This window comes from Lonchura striata, chromosome 3 (assembly GCF_046129695.1).
Source record: "Lonchura striata isolate bLonStr1 chromosome 3, bLonStr1.mat, whole genome shotgun sequence".
NCBI classification, from domain to species: domain Eukaryota; kingdom Metazoa; phylum Chordata; class Aves; order Passeriformes; family Estrildidae; genus Lonchura; species Lonchura striata.
The window spans coordinates 85,681,016-85,708,359 of NC_134605.1; the positions used below are offsets into that span (position 1 = coordinate 85,681,016).

General features: G+C 34.7%; 1 protein-coding gene across 13 annotated transcripts in view; it reads right to left on the reverse strand.

Moving 5' to 3' along the window:
• The window catches only part of ADGRB3 (adhesion G protein-coupled receptor B3), a 446,612-nt gene that overhangs the window by 12,712 nt on the left and 406,556 nt on the right, over nt 1-27,344 (reverse strand). For 5 of the 13 annotated variants that reach the window (XM_021530142.3, XM_021530139.3, XM_077782362.1 and 2 more), the window contains 8 exons: nt 25,357-25,423; nt 23,152-23,237; nt 19,586-19,684; nt 19,096-19,267; nt 12,534-12,629; nt 11,133-11,172; nt 7,947-8,590; nt 7,675-7,788 (listed from right to left, as the gene is read on the reverse strand). In XM_021530142.3, the coding sequence (XP_021385817.1) occupies nt 7,675-7,788; nt 7,947-8,590; nt 11,133-11,172; nt 12,534-12,629; nt 19,096-19,267; nt 19,586-19,684; nt 23,152-23,237; nt 25,357-25,423 (1,318 nt within the window). Of the gene's footprint in view, nt 1-7,631; nt 7,789-7,946; nt 8,591-11,132; nt 11,173-12,533; nt 12,630-19,095; nt 19,268-19,585; nt 19,685-23,151; nt 23,238-25,356; nt 25,424-27,344 lie in introns of those variants that run through there. The other 8 variants (XM_021530143.3, XM_021530146.3, XM_021530144.3 and 5 more) reach the window with 4 other exon arrangements.

Here is a 27,344-nt window from a genome sequence, read left to right on the forward strand (position 1 = left end):
CAGATTCAGTTGGCTAGGTACTGTGATTTGTAAAATTGAAACACTTGTATATTGCTTTAAGTGTGCTTGACTGTGTTGAAAATATTCCTGGCATAGCTGGATTATTAGGTTTTGTCTATTAGTAGATAGACAACTCTCTCACTGTTTACATGGTGAAAATACATATCTAAAAGGCTGCAAAATATTCAGTTGTGCTACTGTCAGAGAGAGGCAAGTATTGCAATTTTGCACCAGTGATGACCAAACAGGTTGTATACCACAGGTTTTTTTCAGTGAGGATTTTTTAGGGCTCAACAAGAATATTTATTTTAAACTTATGTAGTAAGGAACAGGTGTTCTGTGCTTGTGCTTCACGTTTTTTGTGTGGCTGCATAAAATGAAATAGAGCACAAGTGCTGCTCGAGCATAAAACATCCACTGTATCTAACTGCCGCAGGAACAGCAAAGTTCTGCAAGTTTTGAAAACCAAACGATGCTGGTTATGAATGTGATCCTGAACCATGGAAAGTTATCTGCAGTGTTGTCACTGACACCACTAGGTACATGACCAGGTCCTCCTGGCTGCTAAATCATTGTCCTGAGATGACAGCTGTGTTATTATTTGAGAGAGTGAACATATCCAGAAGCATGAAGTCTTTGGGAAACATACAAGGATGAAGGAGTTTCCCTTCAGTCTCAATTGGAAGTTGAAATTTTACTCAATTGTTATAGTTTCTATATGATATATAAGAGCCATTAAAATAATTGCATTACTTGTGACTGCATGTATTTTTTTCTTATATGAAGTTTGTTATGTCTCTTTTGACTGAAGAAAATGGAGCTTTTCACACATACCTAAATGCTTTCAGAAATCAAGCATCTATCTCATTCTACACATTAAACTGACAAAAGGCAACTGAGTAGAGTAAGGGGGGAAATTTCTTTGTGTCAAATGAGCTGCTGAACTGGTCATGTTTCTTTTCAAAAAGCTTTTCCCTTTATGCACCTGCAAAACTGAGAATTATTTTAGCAACACAAAAATTACACTGGAAGTTGTTGGGTTTTTCCCAAGGATCAGTTGGAGATTCACTTGAGTATTAATGCTAAAAGAATACAATTAACAAGAAACTGTAAAGGATATTATCTATGGTTTGCCTCATTTAGTATTTTGTATTTGACCAGGTTACGTTATGATGTTTCAGGAATGATAAAGAGAAGGGCAAGTATAAAATCACATTTCTACCACAATATATTTCATAAGTTTTCAGTAGTTTCAGAATTTCCTTGGGAGGAGCTTTTTCGTAAATCTAAAATGTACTATGGTAGTGAATTCCACAATTTAAATATGTAAAAACATGACAAAGGAAATTATGTTGTTTATGCCTTTGACTTTTCATTTGATGTTCCTCTTTTTGATATTATAGGAGATATGAATACTAGTTTCCTATTCACTCCTCACTCATCTGTTCTCCAAGCTGAAGAGCCCCAAACGCTGGAGAACTGCAAGAGTCAGTAATAAAGGGAATGTATAAAAAAACTGAAGATCCATGCAATTAGCCAGTGGCTGGGAGTTAGCTGGTGTAATTCTGAAAAAAGAGAGGGTATGGGTAGGCTTCAACCCATGTACAGTTACAAATATTATAAAAAAGGGATCAATTTAAGCAGGCACGGGTGTGATGGACCTCTTTGTCAACTCCAGACAGTTCTTCATTGCTGCTCTACACTATAAGAAGCCAAATCATACCCATAAACTGGGGAAATTTCAGAGGAGAGCAGCAGCAAAAAGTTCTTTTAGGAGGAAGGGATAAAAGCATTATGAAGATTTGTGTAATTTTGTCTCTGGAAGAAGCTTGTACAGAAACCTTAGAAGGATATGAACACTGATAAACAAAACTAATATGGGGAAAACCTGGAAAAAATCAGACTTGGTATTGGGAAAAAATTAAGTTTATGTAACTATGCAGTAATTGCTGAGGGAAACAGTGGAAGCCATTCACTCTAGTCTTAAAAGTGAAGTTTGACTATGTTTAGAGAAACATATTGAGAGTGTTCTTGCATTGATAAAAAAGATGACCTGACAAGAATTTTTCCATCTCTGATTTCTATGACTCTTCAATCTTTATTGATAAAACCCATTTTGTGTAGAAAAAACCCTGTACCCTTCATGCCAGAGCCAAAATAAAACTCTGTGAAGAGATTTGTGGTAGTAATTCATTTAAAATCAATTTTACTTTGTGCTAATCATGTATAGCTTTTCTGTGTAATTCCAGAACAACTTTGAACTCTGCTGAGGGACAAAAATAGAATTTTGAAAAATAATTTCCATACACCAGCACACGCTAATCCGCTGGCACCAGGAAAGAGCTGCTCCTACTAAAAGACTAATAAAATCCCTCTCCATGTCTGTAAAATGACAAATGCCTGTTTTTCTCCTTATTCTACTCTGCATTACACCACTATCTGATTAATTACATCAGATACTCCTAAAGATATATTCCATTGTGGAAAGCATAATTGAAACCAGAGATACCATATTATAGAGAGGGCTATAACCCTTCTTCCATTAATATAAAGTCTTATTATCAGCAGTTTATAATTTGCTCTGAGAAGAGATTTGACACAAAAGATCTTAGCCTGAGGAGGATTTTTTCCCAGAACAAAAGTAAAGAAAAATCTTGTTTGGCCCTCAGAGATATAAAGGTGAAACATGGAGAGATGTTTTTGATTTTAAATGCCTTTTGTTTATATATAACTGAAAAACACTCTAGTTTATGAATACAAGATTGTTGGCTACTAGTTCATAACATGAGCTAGACATAAGGCCAGGAAATTTTCATGAAAAAAAAGAATTTAATGTAAGAATTTTAAGTCTTTAAAACATGCTAGCAAATTTAGCATGCCAATACACAGCATAAACATAATTTCAAAGTTCCCACTTTAAAAGTATTTTGACAAATTATTGTGGCCTGCTGCACCCTGTTTTTATAGGGAAGCCTGCATATTTATTTACTCAATCAACTAAGACTACTTGCTTTGTGTTTCTGAATGCTTTGATGGAAAATGTAGCACTTGTTAAATAGACAATGATAATATAAAGTCTGCAATATATGCTGCATTTTACAGGACTGACTAAAATTTCAGTTCTTCACATCTTCAGTTGCTACAATAAACTCTGCCTCATTCTACCCCCATTTCTGTAAGATAACCTGAAAATAAGCTGCATCAATTTCTAAAGCCAGAGGACTCTGGGACCTACTCACTCAGTGAAAGAAAGAGAGGGTTGTTATAGGGCTAGACTTCATTTTACTGAGAGTCACAAAATTGGCAAGAGCTGTCTCCACAGCTTATTGAAGAATGAAATGAGGAATGGGAGGGATAGAAATCTGAGATATAGAATGCCTGAAAATATGTGCAATGTGGAAACATGATAAAGAAGAAATTTCTGTGGTGCTCATCTCTCTGTTTCTGTTCTCTCTTTTTTTTACTTCTCATGTCATAAATCAAAATGACTTCACAATATTTTGCTTTTTTTTCCTGCCTGATGCCCTGGTACTTTATTGATGAGATTGATTTTTTTAACTTTGTATTCCCCTCCTCTTTTCCTGGTCTGGGGACTTTATTATTATTATTTTATGCCTTGTTCTTTCCCTGCTGTTTTTATCTCATTCTTCCTAATACCTCATTTTGTTTTTTCTCCATTGCTGTCATATTTCCCACCTTTTTTTTTTAATGTCTTTTTCCTGCCCTTTATCTTTACCTATCTTTAACTTTTCTTTGCACTTCACTATCTTAAACATATCCCTGTATTTTCTCACTTGTAACAGTATTTTCTTCCTTAAGTCCCCTGTCAATAATTTGGCCAAGGACTTACAGAGCTGACTGTCTTTGAATGTTTTAAGAGCTCTCATAAATGAATACTGAAGGATTATTTTGGTGACACAATCAACTTTCTACACATAAAGATCTCTCAGCAGAATCGGAGGCAGAAAAATAAAAAGATAATAAACTGGAATAAATAAACTGGAAATAAATAAATAAACTGGAAACTAAAATAAATAAACTGGAAAGAGAATTCTAGTTCTTTACATGACAAATAATTTGTGAAGTCTTTTCCTTCCTGTTCTTATAAAGCGCATAACATTTCCCCAATTCCACCCCCCTTAATAAATGTTTATATTTCCTGTATTTACATATTCTTAATTTTATCATTTTAATAGTCTTTGTCTTCTTTCAGCTCTTTACCATTTTTTGCTCACACTCCACTAACCAAAGCTCCCTTCAAAGAACCACTCATTCTTCTTCAACAAAGGTAAAATGCAAGTCTCTTCACAGGTATCTGCTTCTTCATACATTTTTTTTGCCCAATAAAAAGAGATTAATTACTTTTCCTGTAGATATGTTTCCCAGATCAGCTTCTTCCTCTACATTTAAACCTCCTAACTTTCCTCTGCATCTAAGTGTCTGGGAATGCAATACTTCACTTCAAAGTAATTTCATTTTAATGAGCACAACACTCAGTGTAAATTTTCAAAACAAAAACCATTCCAAAAGATTGTATTGAGTGTTCTCTTCATTAAAATCAAAACACTTTGAACTGAAGGAGCATACTACAAGCCACTTTGATGCCAAGGTAGCAAAGCCAGTTTTAATCCATGTAGATAAGGAATGTTCAGGAGATTAACCAGATGTTTGATTAGTCCTCCTCAGAAACTCTATGTTGTGCTAATATGCCTGCCTGTGCCTATAATCACATAAGTAGTGCTGGGTGCATACCAAATAAAAAATAAAAATCACAGATTTGCACATTGCGAATCTGCACATCCTTAAATTTATACTTATCTGGGCAATACTTGTATGTAAATATTATGGCATTCTCAAACTATCTTTTGCAAACTAAAATTCCTCCAGACATAGTAAAGCATTTAATTGTTCACATCTAAACACTTCCTTCAGAAAAAAAAAATACATATAAAAGTTTTAGAAGAAAGTTTGTGACAAAGAGTAGGATGCATCTGACTAAATCTAGGACATTAGCATTTTTGATGCTTGTATTTGAACTACTCATTCTGGCTTCCTCTATGGAATCTGAAAAGAGACACATGCACTGAGGCATGTAATTTACTTCATCCTGGAGCAGATGTCTAAAAGTGGCCTAAAAATGGCTATTTGTCTCAATTGACTCTGTAGGGGAGCCAAATGTGAAGAGCTCTTTCTCCATTTCAGAAGGGAAATGTCTACATTTAGATATTTAATGGTGGGGGGTGGTGGATACTCCCTTCATTGTTAGAAGTCAGGATATCAATTTTTTGTGCTGATACTGTATCTATGTTCTGACTACAAGCTGATAGGAGGGAGAAGCTTTCATATGCTCAGGATCTTCTTTAGAACTGGTCTAGTCAGGCTCTGTCAGGAAAGAGGTCGGCAGGGTGATCTTGAAGGTCCTGCTGCAGGTTTTGCTGTTCCATGTCTGACAAAGCCTTGTCTTTTGAAAAGTCTTGCAATCTTCCAAAAAAAATTGGGCTTTACCTCAACCCTTGCTTCTTACACAACTGCATAGTAAAAACACAATTACATTCTTTATCTGGCTGGATCTGCTTATCAGGATCTGCTTGAGACTCTGACTTTCTTCTACATACAATTTTCTTTCATGTTCCTATCTTCAATTCAGTGTAGCACATCCTTATCTTCAGTTCGGTGAAGCACATCCTCATCAAGTAATGTTGGGAATCACAAAGGCAGACACAAAAGCCAAAAGAGTTTCTTTCATTTCTGACCTGCCCTAATATCTGTGCTCTTTTCCTAATACATGGGATTATGCTGTGTTTCACGAGGCTTACAAACATCACTGTCTTTCTAGACCAAATACAGCCCGCTAAACCTAGTATGCTTCCCAAGTTAGGAGAGACTACATATTTACTATCTTGTAATATTTTTATTGCATTTTCTACTACATACTTAGTACTCTCTCCTGAGCATAAAAATGATATACAGAATGGTGACTGAGATTCCGTGTCTACGTCCCATCTTAGAGGTAAAGTTAATATATGATACAAATACAGTTAGAAAAATAACTTTAAAGGAGCAGTACATGATACTGATCGATTTTCAGGCTTATATTCCAAAGTGGTGTCAAGAACAATAATTTTGTGTACAATGAAGTAACTATTGTCACAATTTTTACAACTAAACTAAGATCTGCTTTTTTTTTTTAAGGTATCCTAGATGAACTTTGTCAACAATGGAGGAAAAGAGGTATCACCGGAAATTTATTTAGAGTGGAAGTTTGATGGCATATATGTCCATCTTCTTTAAGAATTATGAATCTTCCTCACATATCCATATCTCTAATATTAACTGGACTGGATTTAAGCCTCTATATCTGGCAAAAATTATCTGAAAGACAGTGTTGTAGATAGGTGGGACAGAATACTGGAAGGTGACCTTAACTATTCTGCTTCTGGGGTTGCATTAAATTTGAGAACTCCCATGGACCACCTAAGATCTATTAACTAACATACCTGAACTGCGGACAGTAATTTCTTTAACAATGCAGACTTGCTTTGAAAGAGCCTGTCTATCTGAGAACTGAAAGGGCAAGAACTTAAACTATCTTTTAGAAAAAAATTTTAAAATTTGTTCAAGATTATATGTATTCATCTTAATGGCAACCAAAATATGGATATTTTTTGATTCCTTGCAGATCCACACACTTAATTTCCTATTAATTTTTAAGTTAAATCAACTCTTGCAAAAATTCATGGTAGTACACACACAATATAAACAGCATGGAAAATGTTTTGCATTCAAAGCCTGTAAAGGTATCTCTTAAAAAGAATGTTAATTCTGATCTTCTGCCCAAACTCTTCATTAAACTTCATAAAACTTCAACTCCATTTTAAAAGAAACATCCATAAGAATCCACCATTTATGAAGAATCAGCTACAGCTGCATCTAAAAATTGAAAAATAAGGCTGAGACTCTGTTTCCCTACACAAACAGGTCTAAACATTGTAGAGTAATAGCTAATGGCTTCAAGTTTGCACATAAAGTAGAATTTTTTTCCATGCGTAACTTTCAGAGAATGAGTGAGTACCATGCTTTTCTCATTTGTCTTTCTCTGTCCCACAGAATGTCATGTTTCACAACATTTGACGTGCTGGTTAAATGTATTCCCAGTTCTTAAGTTGGTCCAAGTATGAAATTAACTCCAGCTCACTCCTGGCTTTCACAGGTAAAAGCTTAATAAGAATGGCAGTGTTTTATGCTCAGATCTTAATCATTTATTTCAATCAGTTTCACTTTGAAATTACTTAAAACACACAGACAGATTGTAGCAATAACTGAAAGCCTTTTAAAGGCTTTTCAGTTCACTTTTGCAATCTGTCTCAAATCTGTGATACTCCACACGAAGCCCACCTGTACCTATTGCACACATCAGTTGTACCAATGCCTGCATGCACATGCAAACAAAACTAAATCAGTAAACGGTGAATTATTGGATGGAAGAATCCAAGATTTACACCAATGAGAGCAGAATCAGACCTATCATATCTGAGACGGATATGATTGTCAGCAATAAAATGGCAAATATTTTCAACTGCATGTGCTTGCAGGTAGGGCCAATGATTAGCACTTGTATCTTGCAGGAATAGTTTTTCTTCTCATAGCAACACAGAATTTTCCAGTGTACTTTACCTGGTAGGTCACGAAATCCTCGGCAGTCGTGTGGAATGTTAAATCTCCAGAACTATATTGTTTCATACAGACTGGCTCTGAAACTTTAGTCTTGTTTTCTAGGTATAAACACTTCTGATAATAAGAGAAATATGAACAGCAGTGTATGATCCCAAACAATAATTTATACTGAATTAAAACATTAGCTTCACCCCTTAGACACAAGACACAATTTATTGTCTTATCATAAAATTAGAACGACAGCGCATGCAATTTGTTTGTGCACCACTGACCTCTAAAGAGCTCATTGATATTGTGGATCCAGTTTCACTTCTTGATAATCCTGCATTGTCATCCAGCTCTGAGGCAATGAAATTCTTCACTGCTGTGCGGGGCTCAAATGGCAAACTCTGCATATGTTCTTGTGTGGGAAGATGCTGGTCTAAATTGATATTAAATTGGTCCATTACAGAGGGATTCATATTGAACTCGGGATTAACTTTGTAGTGCAAAAGCCTTTCATGAGGCAAGGTATCCATGCCTATATTCATTTTGCTTTCATCTTTCAGTGATGGCTGGGTATTTACTGAGCCCCGGGGCATGACTATATAGTCGCTCTCTATCATCCGTTCTTGAGGATGGACTATGTCCATATCTGCACCTCTCAAATTATCGTCAGTGCATAAATACACAGTCCTCCGCAGCTCGCTGTTGTCTTTTTTCAAGCACTGATTGGCCAGTTCACTCATACTCATAGGCATGTGGAGACCTGTTGGTTGCTGGATGATGACTTTGGAGATGATGTTTCCAGGCAAGGTTGAATAGCTCATTCCTTCTGGGTTTGGTCCCTTTTCCTCCTCTTCATCATTTAGTGAAATTCTAGAAAGTGTTCCTGTTATAGTGGCTGCTCTGCAAGGTCCAATGTCTTTATGCAGAACTGTGGGTCAGAGAATAGGATTCTTACAGAATGAAACCATATCAACCTAACACTGCTTTTTCTTGTGGCTTTATCTAGCAGTGCTTCCTTTACCAGTGCATCTTCTAAAATATTTTCTTTCCACTTATTAAGTTTCATTTTATAAATATTGCTTTTGTAAAAGCTTTTCCGTGGTTTTGGGTTTTTTTGTTCTTTTAATCTATTGTGTGTAACTGACACACATCTCTGACTAGCTTCAGTCATTTATATGAATTAAAAACATTTAATTTGTTCCTACTGACTTCTATAGATTTTAGGTGACTTAGAGCTTAAGCACAAGCCTGCAATGTGGAACTCATTAAGGGTTTTCCAAAAAAATACACTATGACATCCCTACTGCCATTATTAACTCCACATAACCTTCTGGAAAATGTCAAACAGATTGTAAGGAAGAATCATTTTGTCAATCTATTGTAATGACCTACCATAAGATTATAACTATGAGCATGTGTTCCTAAACTCCTAGATGTTCCCTTTCACTGACTTTTAAAAATTCTTCTCTGTTAAATTATGTTTTAAATAAAAGTGACAAAAGAATCACCACATTGCGAAGAAATTCCATTGATATCAGAAAGAATATTTTACTGCATCTGGAAAGGTTATAAAGAATATAAACATGTTTTATAGCAGAGTCATAATCTACTTTTGCTCTAGGCATAGGCCTTCCTGGTCAGACTTGTAGCAACATTCAGCGATTTTTTTTTTGGGTGAGGTTTACATGTAAAAGTTACTAATCCTCTCACAAAATCCAAAATTTTCAGAAGCATTGGAAAATGGCTGCAAAAGCAAAGTATCTATTCAATCACAATTATTCATCTTAGCAAAAAACCAACCAATCAACCAACCAAACAAAAAAAGAGTAAGTCTATAATCCAACATCTGTAATGAAAGAAAAAGGGTAGAAAACAATTAAAGTAACCAATTACTGGGCTTATTCCAGCTGGCTGCAAGGATTTTCTGGTCCTGGATGAAAATACTTTCATTCACACCAGTGCTATTTTATCCAACAAAACACAGCTCATGGGCTGAGACAGAAAGACAGCTTCAAGTGTCTAGGTATTACATTTGCATCTCTTCTGGTTGCCCAAGGGCTCTGATGACCCAGATCTCCCGGTACTCACCTGTCAGTTCACTGCCTTTTTCCATAGCAAGCACCTCATAAGACAGCTGATTCTCCTTCCTCACATTAAACTAACTCTCATTTTTTTCCATTATGGAAAGAACAATTTGCTTCTAAACAACTGTGCAAAAATACCTGAATTCAGTGTCTGCTTCATTGTTTCCAGTGACACTTGTTCAGGCATTTCAAACAGTGATCTATCCTTAAATTTTTCTTTATCAGAAAGTGAGTTCAAATGCTTATCGGGTAAAGCCTGTTCATTAACTCCATTCAGAGTCAATCTCCTTTAGGATGCCTCTGACAAGGCACTCTACTGCAGAGCTATGTTATCACAGAAGTGGAAACTACATGGATCAATGCTGGATTTTTGTCTGCATTGGATGGTGACACACAGGCATTTGTGTTGCAATGCACTATGCTGTTTCCTCCAAAATATATAAAACTGATCTGTAGGGTCTAGAGAACTAAGTCTATATACCAAGAAACTCAACTGGCAGTTTTTTAAAGGTGGGTGACTGGAAACTCAAACTTCATCTTAATGAGATCAGCTTTCTTGGCTCCACATTTAGCCAGTGAAGAGAGGGTGTCCTTCAGGTGGCTGATGCAGAACAGCTAAATCAGGCTTCCGCTCTGACTCACCCCATAGAGAGGACACGCTCTCTCTTTCCCTTTATTGAAAACCTTTATTGAGGGTGTTTAGGCAAAACTGTTTCCCTAGGAGAAACTGTCCTTTGGAAATATTTCCTAGATTTAAAAATTCTGTAGAGTTTAAATAGTGTTTAATTTTATACTGCATTATTTAACCTAGGTTGGCAAATAAATAGCTCAAATGTGTTGTCTTTAATATATGAAAACAAACATAGCCAACTGATTAAAGATCACAGTATTGAAATACCTTTAATGTCCTGCAACTTTTCTCATTAAAGTGGAATAAAACTTAATTTGCTTAAACTATTGTTGATTTTACTTAGAGTCCTAAAAGCCATACCCTCTTTAAAATGAATGCAAATTGGTGCATCCTTCATATACACAGCTGTCAAGATACACTATTTTTTCGTTGTTAAAGTACAATGATGTTTTCATGTTTGCTTGTGTACCAGGGAAAGAAAGCTTAATGCATTATCTTCTTTCCACAACTATTTGCTTTGTAATACACAGTCACACCTCTGACTACTTTCCAAATGTTCAATTATAGTTAATGGCCTCAGTAACACAATTAAATAAATGTATTCACAAAGTGACATAATTTTTCACATTTTCTTTTGTTTAAATTAATAAATATTTCCTATAAACAGCTAAACCCCAATATTTTTCTGGTTTTCACTTCACAAGGAACTTGTACAAGACTATTTTGTTGGCTAAATACTCTCTCAATGTTCTTACCTGACCGACAAGCAATGTCTACATCCTTCTCAAAATCAGTCTGTAACAAAAAACAGTGAAACAGAACAGCCATTAATAATTCAAAAATAAACCACAATACCTTTTTGCCAACTGGCACTTCCAAAATGTCCTACTTACAGGGTCATAGCCTGTAAAAGTGGTTTCTTGTTGCTGAGAAGGTGAAGTGTATTGTTTTACAACAGCAGAGCTTTACAAAGTTTCCTAAAGTATAACTGGGTGGTTTTCAAAGTATGCTGCCTGACCAGAAAAAATAAAATAGGTGGAAGCAGAGAATATAATTTTAATAAAATGATACAGTGTATACTTTTTAAGGTATATGGAAGAATAACTTCTATATCTTCCCAAAAGATCTTCTTTAAGGAAGATTTTAAAGATAATGTTATGAAAAAATGTATTAAAAATAGCCTGCAATACAAATTACTGTGAATAAGTGTAATTCAAATAGTCCATCCTGTTTGAAACTTCATTAATTTGTGTAAATGAAGTGCTTATGTTATGAAAAATTATGTAATTTCTTTCTATTAATGTAGTAATATAAAATTTTTGTACTCCCTGAAAACAACTATTATTTATTTCATTATGCAAAAATTTATTGTTAGAACAAGAAATAATTTTAACAGTTGGAAATCAAAGCACATTTCTCCTAGTTCAACAAAACAATTTATTCTGTTAGAGAATTTATTTACTTTTTATTTTTATTTTCACAAGAATTTATTCCATGCTAAAAGTTCAGTAAAACTGATCTCTTTCTTGCTTGGGAAGTCCAAATAATAAATTATTTTTTGAGTCCTCATTTTGAAGGGCATCTGCTTGCTGTACCTTGCATTCTTGCTGAGCCTTGCATGTCTTTAGGGCCTCATTCTGACCTCATTATAGTCAATGACAAACTGTTCAAAGTGAAGAGACCACTACGTTGTGTTAATACATTATCTAATAATATTAGCAAAATTCACTATCTCTTAATTTAACACACTAAATAGATTCCCCCTGTAGAATGTCTAGCACTTTCTCCTTATCTTGTTTGAGAACATTTTTCAAGACCTCATGAAGGGAAATACATCAGTACTCTTCACAGCAATACTAGAAAAAGTCGCAATATTAAATTATTAAATTATTTTTTATTCTCTTATGTAAGATTCTTTTGTCCTAAAGAACACTGGTAGAAGATACTAACTCATTGTGCTCCACTAAATAATCACACCAATAAATTAAAACTAGCTAAGATACTTAAGCAAAGAGATGATAACCTAAACAGTCTTTTGCCTAGATGTTAACATTTCAGCTATGCAATCTTGCCACATACAATACAGTAAGTTTTTCTTTCTGTTAGAAACACTAAATTCATAGTCAAAGAAAAAAAAAAAAAAAACAAAAGCTAACCATGATTTGAGCATGTCCATTAGGAAAAGAACTTGAAGAATCTGCATTAATTGGATCCTGGCAATTTCTTAGCCGACATCTGAATGCATCTTGAACCTGTGAAAAAAATATACTGATTCTTGTGTAACATCATAGACTCCTAGTAGAGATTAAATTAAATCATATGGAACATGATGCATGACTTTTCTTTAGCCCACTTCATAAATCAGAGGCAATAAACATAAATGCCTATTTCTGTCATTTCATACATTTGTTATACTTGTGGCTGCTATAAATTTGTCAGTCTATCACATTGAGATCACAGAATTGGTTTTATGTATGGCCAGAATTAACTACTGGACAGTGATTATATGGTATTTAATCCACACTTGTCTTGGTGATAGTACTTGGCTTCGTCTTACTCACTTTGGTAGTCATCTGATAACAAGATTAATAGATATACTGCTAACCATTGCAAGATAAAGTGTATCTTGATAAATGTATGATTCTTGAAAGACAGTTCTTTACAATTATTGTTATCAGCCAGTTATTGAAATCAGTTCTTAACAATTATTGTAACCTCATAATTGCACTTTAAAGAATAAGTCTATTTGAAAGATATTACTGATTCTAATAATAATCTTTAGCTCCATGTACAGGGGATCTAATGCATCTCTTCTAGGAGTAAAATTTTCCAGATGAGAGAAATATCTTCAATGTGAGCACATGAAGAAAAGTAGACTTTTTGCATACAGATTTCTTGAAAGTACAAAAGCAAGATGTGACTTGGGAAACAGGAAATTGGTTGGGTGATCCAATTTCTTGTTCAAATATGAAAGTACTATGAATGAAATGCCTATAAAAAACTACATTCCATTTATTATCTGTAAAAAACTACTTGATATCTTATTCAGAATAATTAAAAGGGATAAAATTGTCTTCTACTCATGGACATTTTGTGAACAGCAGAAGAGGATAATTCATCAATTATTGCTGGTGAGAAGCTGTCCCCTTTAAATGTATCATATTCTAAAGTGAGTTGTTTAGAAGCTATCACAAAAGCAAAAATGAAATTTACAAAAATTCTAAATAAAAAACATTTTTTTAAAGGGCTCAACCCTTAAATGAATAGGAGTGCATTGCAGTCTTGATAAGTGGCTGTTGCAGGTGGAGGGAGCCAAAAATATAAAGAAAAATCAAGCAAGGTGGGAAGGTTTGGATTGATTTCAAAACACCAAGACTTACCACACATTGCAATTGAAAGTGTGCTGTATTGAAAATCAGACTGTGATTTTAGGTCACTACACTTGCTTTGGTTTTCCATGTTTTTGATGTTAATTTAATTTGGCATCTCCCAGTTGCTGCAAATTTAATCCAAGTCTTCTCTCACTTTATCAATGCTGAAGTTAGGTCACACTTCAGAATTTTATACTCTTGGATAAGTACTGGCACAGTGATTTGACAAAAAATATAATAAAAAATGCCTCCTTCAGCTGTGCTGAATCTCATCTCCAGGCACATGATGCTTGACCCCAAATCATTGTTACTTCAGAACATACTGCTTATCTCACTGTACTGTACAGTGGGCCTCCTAATTTTTGGGACTCTAGTCATGGAGGTTCCCCAGTTCTAATAGCTCTAGAGATCTCTGGAATCTCATGTCATACTTTCAGTACCTTCTACATTAAAACAATGAATCTTGATTTTAGGATTCTCTTAAATGTGCATGTTTCTTACAATGCTTCTGAAGTGCAAGCAGCATATGATCTGAACATGTTAACAGAACGAAAAATGTAGCATTATCCAGGGTACTGACATATGTTGCAATTTCTAGATGTCCTCACCCAAGTCAGAATCAAAATGGTTGAACTTTCTAAATACCACCTTACTCTTCTAAACCGCTTGTTCAAAATTGTTGTTTGAGTATGTAAAGACTGTGCTGTCTTTACATTTTACTTTGAAGCATAATATTGGTTTTTCCCCCTGCCTTTTAACATAAAGTTACAAGATTTTCTTTCCCTTTGTAAAAGAGCTGGGCACAGAGGGAGAGACAGATGTGATGAACGTGCGGATACTAGGGAAGTAGTTTCCTTAGCAACAGTAACCAGCTCCAAGCTTTTATAACTTACCCTTGCCCTACTCATGTACTTTTCATTTTTCTCCTGCAATTCTGAAATGTGGGCTCTAGACGCCAACGATGAATTTAATCCAAATGCTCTCTACTCTGTAGAGCACAGCTAAAGAAAAAAACTACATGTGGGTTTCTCCCATCACCAGTAACATAATTTACTAAATGTGATTCAAATCAGCTTTAAAGTGCCTTGTGTTCAAGCAGATCAGGCAAACTATTTTGCTGAGATAGATAAGCTTCAACGCTGGCCCCCTGTATCATTCTGTGACATATTCATCACCATCTTCCAAAGTCCAATTAGGTATTTAAACAGCAAGGTGAGGAACAAAAAAGAACATATTTAGGGTCTCTGGGCTAAGAAGGCAAAATGAAGCAATAATATCTAGCTACTTTGCATTTTTCTTCCAAAATTTCCAAATAGTCTATGATAGGTCTTATGCTTAAAAGTATCATATTCTTTTTAGAAGTTAGGACATAGAAGTATAGAAAGATTTAATGTCTTTCCAAAAGATACTGAATTGCTGGTGGACAGAAATAGATTGCACATCACTTAGTCCTCTTCCAGTAGCATATCTTATTTGGTGCAAAATCCCTGGCTTCCTAATGAAGCCCCTGTCACAAAAGTGTGTTAGAGAAAGTAACAAATATTTCCATCATTTATCTCAATACAACTAAAAGAAAAAAAGGGACCTTTATATATAATTGTAGGAGTCTGTCTCTTTGTGATGTAATGACAATAAAGGCATAGTAAAACAGAGCTGTCCTCTTTGTGGAGTTATATTCCTCCCCAAATTTTTTTCCCCCTTACAGTCAGAATTATTGTTTTGCCTGTGCTGGCTATAAATATTAGATCACTCTTATAGGCTATAACTGAGATAGCTTTCTAGCTGTCATCAAGAGTGACAAATAATCTGGCAGGATTTCTTTGACAGTCACTGGTGGAGCTAAATGCTTTTGCAGACAACCAAAAGTACCAGACTATTCTTTCAGCTGGGAGGCACCGTGTGCAGTGCAAAGATGGAATTGCCCACTCTACATGAGGACCACTCTCCTGGCCTGTACTCACCTGAGGGTGCCTGGAGCTGGAAAGCCAGACTCCAGTCAGACTGAAACATAACTTTCTGGACTTACATCTCTTTCTGTGTAGTAGAAAACTATGACTTTTCTGCTGCAAACTGAACCAAATAAGTTTGAAATTAAAATTGATTCAAGTGCATAAACTTTTACTTCTTAGTGCTTTTTGAAGAAATTTCTATGAAAAAAAATTCCCATATGAAAAATATTGCCTTAATTAATTCCTCAATGATTTGACCAGTTTGCAATTTAAATCTGGAGGACTAAAGAAGATTAAATGTATTCTGTCAAATAGAGTTCAATCAGTAATATACCTAGGCATCTTTGTCTTCCACCAACACCACTTTCATCATTTTGGCTGGAGATAATCTACTGATTAGTGTATAAGTTGTCTCTGTACATTTACTTCTGCCTAAGTTATCATGGCTGAAGCAGAAATGCCTCCTCCATTTTGATAAGTCAGAACCTTATCAAACCTTGGTGCTTTCTGGGCCTCACTAGGAAGTTTTCTCATTTATTCAAAAACACCATGTAAATAGATTTTTTATCTGCCTTATAAAATGCCTTTCTTCTAGAATTTCCATGTTAGAACTGCAATGTGTAACTCCTGAGACTGACTTGCTGGAGCAACTTCTGTTAGTTGTTAAACAGAACAATGATTCTTTGCAGCTATTTTATATATATGTGTGTGTGTGTGTGTGTGTGTGTGTGTGTGTGTGTGATTTGCTAAACAAGCAGTGAACAAAATAAACTATAACTAGCTGATTTCCTACACATAGACCTAAAGAAAAGATTCCTCTAGAAACATGTAATCCAATATTTTTGTATATTGCTTACATTAGAAAGAGTGAGCTAAAAGTGGTTCCAGTCAAGGTATGCTACGAATTTGAAAATTGACTTTACATATAGAAAAGACTAATTCTACCTCAATCACCACAGTCCTACCTGTGAGTATGGTCAGACAAGAATGTTTCTATGAGACGTTCAGCATTATTGAAGCATTCCCTGGGAATGAAGCATTTGCAGCAAAGAGCTGCCATTAGAATAGGAAATCCATTTTTAATTCAAGGCTTAGGGCATTATTGGAAGATGTCTGTTGATTTTAATCTTTCATCAACAGTCAAAATACATTTTTTTTCCAAATCAGCTTCTGCATTACTGCACTGATACAAGTTTAACTGCTGCTTTATTATTTTTTTTAAATTTTCTTTTATACTGTGCAATGCTGAGTTGTATTAAGAATTTCTCATAGATTTTGGTATTTTTTTGACAAAATCAATGACTGATAATGAGGTATATGTTTCAGCCTTTCTGGATCCTTACAAAAGACACAAGAAAAAGGAACTATGACAGAAGGAAATGGAAATACAACATCAGAACAAGAAATGAATAGGGGAATTCAGATTGGACATTAGAAAAAGGTTCTTTGCCCTGAGGCTGGTCAGTCACTGGAACATACTTGGTCATGGCTCCAAGCCATGGTCAGAGTTTGAGGAGTATCTGGACAACTCTTAGTCATATGGTTTAGTTTTAGGCAGTTTTTTGAGGAGCAGGGAGTTGTACTCAATGATCCTTATGGGTCTCTTCCTACTGACAATAATCTATGACTCTGTGAAAGATAATGTTGTTCATACTGCTTTAGGTTTGAATGTTTCACACTCAACCTTGAGCCAAATTTTATTTTAAAATAAAAATTATTCCCTAGACAGTAACAGGAAGGTGGTAGGCCCGTTTCTAGGGCTAATTAATAAATCCCAATGGATACCAACATTTCACAGAGAGGAAAACCAGTAAGAAAACACTATCCTTTTGTACTGAAAATAGCTGCAGTGTCTTACTATTATACTAAAAGAATATATGAAATGAGTGCTTTCAGATTTACAGATGAGACTACCCTCTTTTCCCAGGTGTAAATCATATCAGGAAATAAATTGCTGAAGAAAATAAGGTGATTGCATAAAAATCTATTTTATTCTACATAAAATAGATTTTTCTTGAGTACTATATCTTATTCTGCACATATTTTTATCTTGAACAAAGGAATAAATAAAAAAGAGGTATTAAATTAGGTAAGCCCCTTCCAATATGAGAGCTAATAAACAAATGAATACTAAATTTCATTGCTCCTAACAGAGTGATTAAAGTGAGAAAGAATTAGCACATTGTAAGGTGCTAATTTCTGCAAGATACTGATTTTTTTCTTTAAAAATTTAATACTTCATTATTTGATAAGATAATCACATATGCATACTGTGAAGGATAGTGATATAAATCTCATGCAAAGTGATACAATGCTGAAAAAATTGAATAAATTATGTCACTCATAATTATTTTTCATTAATATACTGAATTTCAGTGTTTAAAGGGTATCAGTGGTGAAAATGGAAACCACTGTGTGAGATTCCTCACTCAGCATTGATATTGAAACCTTTATTGAAACATCTTCCTTGGTTATTTTTTTAGTCCTGAGGTTTTCAAATAACTCTTGTCCATCTGGGAAATATGCTGGACATTATAATCTGGTTTACTGGTGTGGTAAATATTTTGAAGCTGAAAAATGACTAGCACATAGGTATGCCCATGGACCAGGAACTACTCTCCTGTCCAGCTCCACCTGCTCATTTTTGATGGAGGACCCCATAACCACAGACCTGCTAACAAAGCTTTACACTACTGCTCTCAAACCCATCTCAATAAAATGTGGGGTTAGTTAGCAGGTTAGGCAGGTTAGAGAAGCTGTCACCAGAGCCAGATTAAAGAGCACTTGTGTAGGAGCTTTGCCATCAGATTTCAGTGATGAATCCTGTGGCAGGTGGCACTGAGCTGTGAAGGGCAGGCCAGGGTATTGCTAGTCCTTGCAGTTCTCACAGCACTCATCTGTCTTCATCCTTGCTGTCTCCATAACTTTAGTATGTACCTGAGTTTGTAGATCTGAAATGGTAGATCTTCACCAACATAACATCATTTTGTTGTGCCCTCTTTCAGGGACAGTATAAGCTGAAAAAATGTGTGATCCTGTTTTAGAGAGTATAAAAATCTATAGCTCTTCAGAAGGGCATTCAGGTTAATCTTTTCCTGTACGCATTGGGAAAGACTAACACTTAGAAATCAACTTTACTTGGGATTGATTAAAAGACACCTCCAATTAAGTTGGCAAAGTATTATACTGATATTTTGCACTTGTAATTAATTTATCTTCCCACTCTCTTCCCCTTTTTCTCTTTTTCTATTTCACTTGTTCCTATACATCTCACCATAAATTATTTTTCTCTTTCCATGAAATATATTTCTGCAGAGCAAGCTGTATATAACATTAAAAAGCAGTTGAGAGATTAACAGGAGCACAGCCCTTTGGAAAACTGGGAAGCCATTTCTCACCTCCCTTCGGAGAATACAATGGACCATGACAATAACAAAGCCTTGTAATGAATCAAATACTGCAAAAAGTATCTGAAATAATATTGATCTTTTGTCTGTCATGGCCAGAACTGCAGACATCCAAGTCAGTGCTAGAAGTGGCAACACCACACAGGAGCTCCAAAGGGATGCCCTATTGAAAAAAAGAGAAAAGCAGCATATTGAAAAAAAAAAAAATATTAAAAGCTCACTATTAAATAAAACATATTTAAGGATGTGACTTTATCAATTTAACTTGAAAATCATAGACAAGAATATAACAGTTGTACTTTATGTTCTAAAGAATATCCTCTATTCAGTTAATAAACACATTTGCAATTTTTAAAAAAAGTATTTAAATGTGCTTAGCACTTTATACAGTGTTAGCAAACACAGTTGTCATCATCAAACTATTGTCTCACATGCACTGTATAAGATTTGTAACAAGAAGATGTAAATGATCAGGACTAACATGGCATTACTGGCGGTGGTGGCTGACAAAGCTGTTGTTGAAACTACTCCACACTTGGCACATTTGAGCGTCAAACCGCTATGAGGCTCACTCATCTGACTGCAAACAAACAGAACACCCACAAAAAGAACAAAATATTGAATTGTCACCAGAAAACGTTGCTTCTGAAATTTAGCTTTTAAATATGACGTCATGCAGAAAAAGTAAGTAGACTTATTCAAGATGAATGCTCTAAATTATTGCAAAACTGTATTTTGTACTTTTCATTATTGTTAACTTTACATGTTAATGCTATGGGGCTTAATTTCATGCAAAATCTATTTCTTCCACTTAATCTAAAAAAGGCCCCAAATGTGATCAAAAACTGCTCAGTACACTGAAGTGAACATAAGCACGTGCTAGGATAGACACACAAAGAGAAATCCCTCTATTCAGACCTGATGAAAGACTCTTGCATACAAACATGCTTGAGAAAGAGCACAAGTCACTTAAAAGAGAAGTGTGAAGTATGGACCATTACAGAACATTAACAGGGAAAGAAACCTGCAAAACTTATTCAAGCCTCAAATTAGTATGTCCATACTGTACAGATTTTTACTAGTGACCTGCATGGCCCACTACTATCTGGAATGGTTTTATTTATGTCATATGAAGGTCTGAATACAGGGCTTGAAATGTATGGAATCTGATGAAATAAGTATCAGTTGGTAATAAAAAAAGGGTGACCTGTTTTGCCTTTTAATAAAACACAGTACACAAGCATTAAGCCCAAAGCATTTTGTATAGGCAATTATACCTCTGCACCTGTCAGAAGAGTTAAAGGACAAAACCTGAAATTTAAGTTTTCCATACAGCATGCATTCAGCTTCTTGAATCAACTAAATAAATATTTTTCCTATTCCTTCTCTTTCTGCTATCAGAAATTGGAGAAACCATAGCTGAATAAGATGTGACATAGCTGACAGGAAGGATGTTTTAATCATTCCCAGCTGAAAAGTGGTCAACATGGTGAAGATAAGTAACATTTTGGGTTTTTTCCCAGATGTTTCATCCAACTGAACTCTTTGCTATTGCCATCCCAGCACTCACAAGACTTTCAACATACTGTCCAAAAAAACATTGAATGACAGTGTTTTCCACTTTGAAAAACCAAATCAAAATTTCCATTCAAAAGTGCAAAGTATATTCCCCATATAAAGACAACTTCTTCTGTAAGAAAATGGTGAGAACCAAGACCTTTTATAAGATGATTTTGGGGTGAGAAAATAACTCCATGAATCCACATTGGTTGGTAGCAATTATAGATAAAAGAACAAACTAGAGAAATGCCTTGGGTAAGTATAAATTAAGCTTGTGAAAGTACTTTCTGTCTTTTCCTTGCAGTGCTTCAGCATTATTAGACTGCATTATTCTCTTTACCACTACAAAATTGCTCTGGACCTTGCAAATAATAATAGAACTTAATGTGTGTATAAACCAAATGTAAGTTTTCAGCCTGGGCATTTCTGTATGCTTCCTCTTTTACCAGGAAAAGGATTGAGGTTGTGATTGAGATCCATTATCATATTTTCTCCCACTTGTTGATTCTCCATAGCTTATTAAGGTGATAAAAAGCATATGGAATTAGTATATTTTGACCCATTCACTTGTTTTAAATACTAGGACTGAACTTTTTGAATGAACTTTTGACAAATATAAGTTCAATGTTTGCCAGGAAGAATGAAGTTCCCTTCTGGAGCATGGCTGGCAGAAGATACTCGAGGTATGAGTAACAATCACCTTTCTAGAGGAGATCAAATGATGAACCAATTTCTATGCCCCAAAGAATGACTCAAGAGATGTCATCTGCCAAGTAGTATCAAGGAATGCTACTGCTAAGCCACCATCTCATAATATCACAGAAGATTGTTTCTCATTAGGGTATTTACATCCTTTCCCAAAACAGCAGTTATTTCTAACAGAATAATCTGTGATTCTCTATCTATTTATTTTAAATATAGATTATTTTACAATAAAATATTTCTTTACTAAGTCACACAGTTAGAAAGCAAGTTATTTGTTTCATCAAGAAAATAAAGTATAAGAAAATAGATTTCTATAGCCTACAACTGAGTAGCTGGGGAAAAAAAAAGTAAAGCAGTTAAATCTAAGTTGAATATCCCCACAAAATTTACAAAACCAAACCTGTGGTTGTTCCATCTCATTATATCACTGAAATTAGAGCATATGTGAATTTGACTTGGTGATTACTAAGTCATTACTACTTTTGAAATAATTTGGGTAGTTTTATAATATTCTAGATTTCACTAGTGTTATTACAGAGTTCAGAATGTTGATGGAGCAATATAGACAAAAATAAGGTTATGAAATTAATACTTTCTAATGAAAACAGATGAAAACAGAAGAAATAAAATTACAGGGTTTGGTACATGTTTGTCAAAACGATGGTGGAATCACTGAAAACCAGAAACACTTGATTGCATTAATATGAAATGGAAATCACACCAGCTAAAGTATTTATTATAAGTGTACTCATCAAACTTATTAGGAATGCTACCGTTAGTTACATGTAATAGTGTAATTTTAAAATAATTAAAAGTGAATCTGCAATAAATTTGCCCATAGCAGTAATGCACAGAAGAATGAAAATATTATCATTTATCATTGTTAGAAATGCAGATATTGGTGAAGTTAAACTACAACCTGGCCTAAAATATAATACTAGAAAATACAACTGTAAAAAAATCATTAGTCAAAGTTTAAATGCACTTTCATAAGCATTAGGAAGGTGATGATGCAGTTGTGAAATATTTTTCTCCAATATGCAATGAATCTAGGTGTGCTGCTGCAGTACTTCATAGTCACCCACTGTAGAACAGTTTCTGATACCACCACTGTCATAATCTTTTATTCTCTTGATAATAAACAGAATTTTTGTGTAAATACAAGTAAATAATCAATAAGACACATTTACCTTTTTTTGTTTTTTCTTTTTCAACTCCTAAACCAGGGGAATTTTTTTTACTTTGACACTAATTTAGAAAATATACCTATGTAGATGTTATGTGGTTGTAAGAACAAAGGCAAATTCTTAATGTAGTTAAAAAGGCAGAATAACATTTATGTATGTAAGGGGTATATTACTGCAAAATACATTTTAAAACTATTAACACAAATGAATTACATTTCTTGCTATATTAATTAAATTTGACAGCTAGACAAAAATAGTCAGTTCCTTCAGTACACACAATTCACAAAACTGTTATCCTAACTGCAACAGCTTTACACATGTAATCACCTTGTGAAACCTCTGCTCAGATTTGTAAATCCTCATTCTTGTTAACTTAATACTGTTGTACTTGTGTTTTATTATATTTAGTTTGTTTAGTTGCATTCCCTCAGGATAATGCAACAGCAGCTTTTGAGATTAATGGAATCTGTTAGAAACACTATTACACTGATATAAAAGTTCACAGCATAATCAAAAGAATTTTTGTTGAATATCTGTAATTGAAAACTGGTGATAAGATTTTAATATGCTTTCAAATAACCCAGTTGTTGCTTACCCCGCTCTGTGTTTGAGTTTTTTATCTAGGATTCCATCTCTGGAAACAAGTTTATTAAATACCAAAATGCCAATCACCATGTTGACCTGTCAAACAGAAAACAAACAGTTGACCTTTCAGTGCCTAAAATAAAATATTGCATCCTGATTGTATTGTATTACAGGCCAGCAAAATGCCTTCTCTTACATTTCTGATCATTTCTTCAAAAGTTGTGTAGCAATGTCCCTGAACACATGAAAAGGCTGTGACAAAAAGGTGACAAATACACACACTGCAACAGGTTCGTTTTGGGACCTTGAATTATGCCTGGTATCAAGCTGTATATGTGTACATGTCTGATGGCCAGAAGCTCGAGTAATATAACTTTAATATTATGTAGGAAAACTACTGCAATTTGATTTCTCTGCACAGGAAAGAGCTAGTCAGAGCATGTTCCTTTTTAAACATTTATGGCCCATGTGGGTGTTCCCACTTATGCAGAACCTGTCTGTGGTTTTCCATATCTTCCTGCACCTAAAGCACTGTCTATGTCATTCAACAAAATGTCAGTTTTGAGCCTTGTTTGGCTGCACTTTACTGGTTTTGTGGACCAGATAATTCCTGGGATGTCTGCTTAGCTCCACTAAAGTAAATGGTGCTATGATCACATACATGGGTTGAAGAGCTAACCTAAAAATATTCAGATGTTTTAGCTGTTGGACTTTGGCACTTAATGGACATATTAATGGCATTTAATGGACAACTTAATGGCTTTTATTATCCATTTGTATTATTGAACTGAACTCTATTAACCTGTCTCTGCATGGCCCTACAAATAGGTAATACCAATTTTTGAATCTATTAAATTAATGTTCCTTTTTTATTTATTAAAGAAGGAAAATCCTTTCTTCCTTTCAAACTGGTTTTTCAAAACATGTGCCAAAATACCTAATTGTTGCTAGTCTGCCCTGACAATTCTTTTTCAACTTTATTTTCAGCATTAACATTTTTCAGCTGGTGTTATATAATTCTTTGGCTTCGAACACTTAGGCTTAAGTGGCTGCATGGAACAGCTCCTTTCCACAGCTACCAGCTAATGGTAGGGCAAACTGCGACTATGAACTTCCAACATCTCCGAACAAAGACTTGCCAATTAAACAGAGAACATACAGTTACTTCCATGTGAAAATTATAACTGGCTTTTTGTAAACATCCTTGGCTCCTCTACCATGACAGGGACTGTGAGTTGTACAAAAGGATTCTGGCTTGACTCCAGGCAATGATGAGACAAACTCTATGGGAGTAGTAAACATCCTTTTCAGGAAAATTCACGTAGATGAATAGCTTTATCTGTGATGACTAATAAGACTGATTCTCTTTTAAAAGAGAAAACCAGAAATAGCCAGCTCTGATAGAGTTATCACAGTATAAAATTTCTGGAGTGGGAAGAGGAATTAGATTCAAAATCTGTAAGGGAAAAATGCTAAATAAATTGTTGTAAAAAATCCATACAGGCTGCAGAGCAGATGTGTGATAGTTGATGGCACAGGTAGAGTGTAATTCATCTTACCCTGAAGTAGACAGCTGAAATACTTCTGATGGTTTAATCTCTAAAAGTATGTATTTTTCTTCACTGACAATGAAATATGGCTGGGATAACTGACTTAGATGCAGAAATCTACATTGCAGATAGCTACAATTAGGCAGAAATAAATCCTACACCTAAATGCATGTCCAGAGATGTGGAAGATCAATATACAAATGAGTAACATTTCCCAGCTATGAGAATTTTTTCTTTGCCTTCAAAAACAGTAGCCATGGAGAACTTGCTGGCAGGTTCCACTCCTTCTGTTGCTTTTGCTGGCACAGCAATCCACTGCCAAGCAGCACTCTATCAAGACTGTCACTGAGTTTCACAAGGCAGTGGCAATTGCAGATGCTGCTGATAATAACTCAGTGATGCCTGTAACAAGTTTTCGTTTTCTGTGCCACTAATCAGTACATTATTCTTTCACAGCTTACTGTGTAAACATGGAGAGATAATTGGTATAAAGAAGTGATATAATCAAATGAATCGTGAATTCAAAATACTGAAGGTATGTTAAACATAAATGATCTCAGTATTTACAGAAAAATGCAATGTTGCTGTATATCTAGGCTTTTATAGTGGACATAGCACTTTTTATAATTTCATACAAAAATAGTGGGAATTATATTAATGTTTACCAAGACAACAGCAGCTGCAGGTCCAACGAAAGCATAAAGTAGCCCTCCTTCCAGAGATAGCCAGCAGCTGGAAAGAACATTAGAGAAGAGCTAACACAAATTAAAAATAAGTATAACACATGGTCAAGAGAGACTTAATAATTATATATAGCATATTTTTTCTGATGTATGAGATTCATACAAAAAATAATTGCTTTGTTGATATGAAGAAGTAGAGATAGTGAAAGATAGAAGTGAAAGATGTTTCCAATACCAGTGGTTAACGTTTTAAAATCTTTAATGTGAGTTATACATAAACTGAAATGGCCAAAGTGTATAAAGAGCACAATAGAAAGTAAGTTTGCAAATATTTATTAAATCTCCTCTAATCATGTGTAATGAGTTAACTGGACAGGTCCTGCCAAATAGCTTACCATTTCTAACTTACCATATCTGATAGTTCTATACTTAAAGGGATGAAATGATCAAGTACCCATAATACATAACTTCAGAAGAAAACCAGGTTTCTACATATCCTGTCATTTAATAATTGCTATTAGAACTATACCTTAAAGACAATATCTTCATTAGAGAAAAATAATATGTGATATATGATCTGTTCTCTATTCCCTCTAATATTTTGCAAACATATTAAATGTATATTTTAAAGCATCTGAAAACTGTATTTTATCGAAACCTTCTAATCTCAAAGAGTTTGTCATTCTGCATCAGGGCTTTCACTGAAAACCATCAGATTTCCAAACACAGAGCACCTACAGAGTCAAATTCTAAATATCTGATATACTATGATATAAAGCTTTTCATATCTGCAAAAGAACAGTAGCTTCAAACACTGAAGTAAATGCAGCTGGGCTATTTTCCCAGTGATTACACATTCAAAGAACAGCATGTTTATTTGAATGCATGATCACACCTACATATAAGAAAATTCCAGTGTATACATTCAAATAATTTACTTGGATTTCATATCCAGAAACATTCACATCAGAATCACGCATATCTTCTTTATTTTCCAGTAATGCTTTTGTACTTTCCAAAACCAAGTAGAATAAATACAAGCACCTCATAATATTAATGGTCTGTTAGGGCTGGTATTCTCAGTGCAAGGAACAAAAGCATTTTCCATTGCAATGAAGCCATGTGAAAATTGTCACATGAATGCAACAGCACCAGTGTGCTAAATTCTGGAATGATAAATGGATGCAAATAGTTCCTATCTGCTTCACAGTTAAAAAGGTAGGACATGCCAAGCTATTTTACATCCTACTTCAAAAACCACCTACAACACTAATGTTCAATTTATTTTTGCAATGTCAAAGAAAAATGCTTTCAAAATTTTATGCAGTTTTTCTTACTATTTTTTCAAAAGCTTAGTTATTATTGCCAGTCTGGGAACACAGACTTCTGAGAGGGGGAAATGCATTCACAGTGCACTTCCTTACCAGTGTGAACTTTTAAACTTAATGAACATAACCACTTTGAGTAATTAAGACTTGCAATTAAAATGTTCATGTTCATGGGAGACAGAAACAGCAGTTCATAAAAATAGTTGATGTATTGCAGTTTGAACATAACTTCAGATACCTGTGCTGAAAAAAGGGCAAGAACAGTTTTTCCTAAATAAAAAATAAAAAAGAGTTTCTACCATAAAACACTTTGAGACAAAGGAAGAATTTTTTCCTCCCTTTTCCATGTTATCAAGTAAAATGGCTGTTCAGAAGTTATTTCCGTTTAAAGGCAGAGCTGGAAATAAATGTAGAGGTTGTCCTTTTTACACTTAATCTTGTTTTTACACAAGCTGAACTTTCAACAGTCTGGATTTTCACCAGTGTGTGATCTCATTATTGCAATATACTCAGCATTTCCTAGCTCATGACTGAAATTAAATTTTCCTCCATCTTCTTCTGTTGGAGACTAAGTGCAGATAGATTTTCAGGTGCCTTCCTACACCATGAGGCAATGCTTGTTGATTTTGTACTATTTTTTCT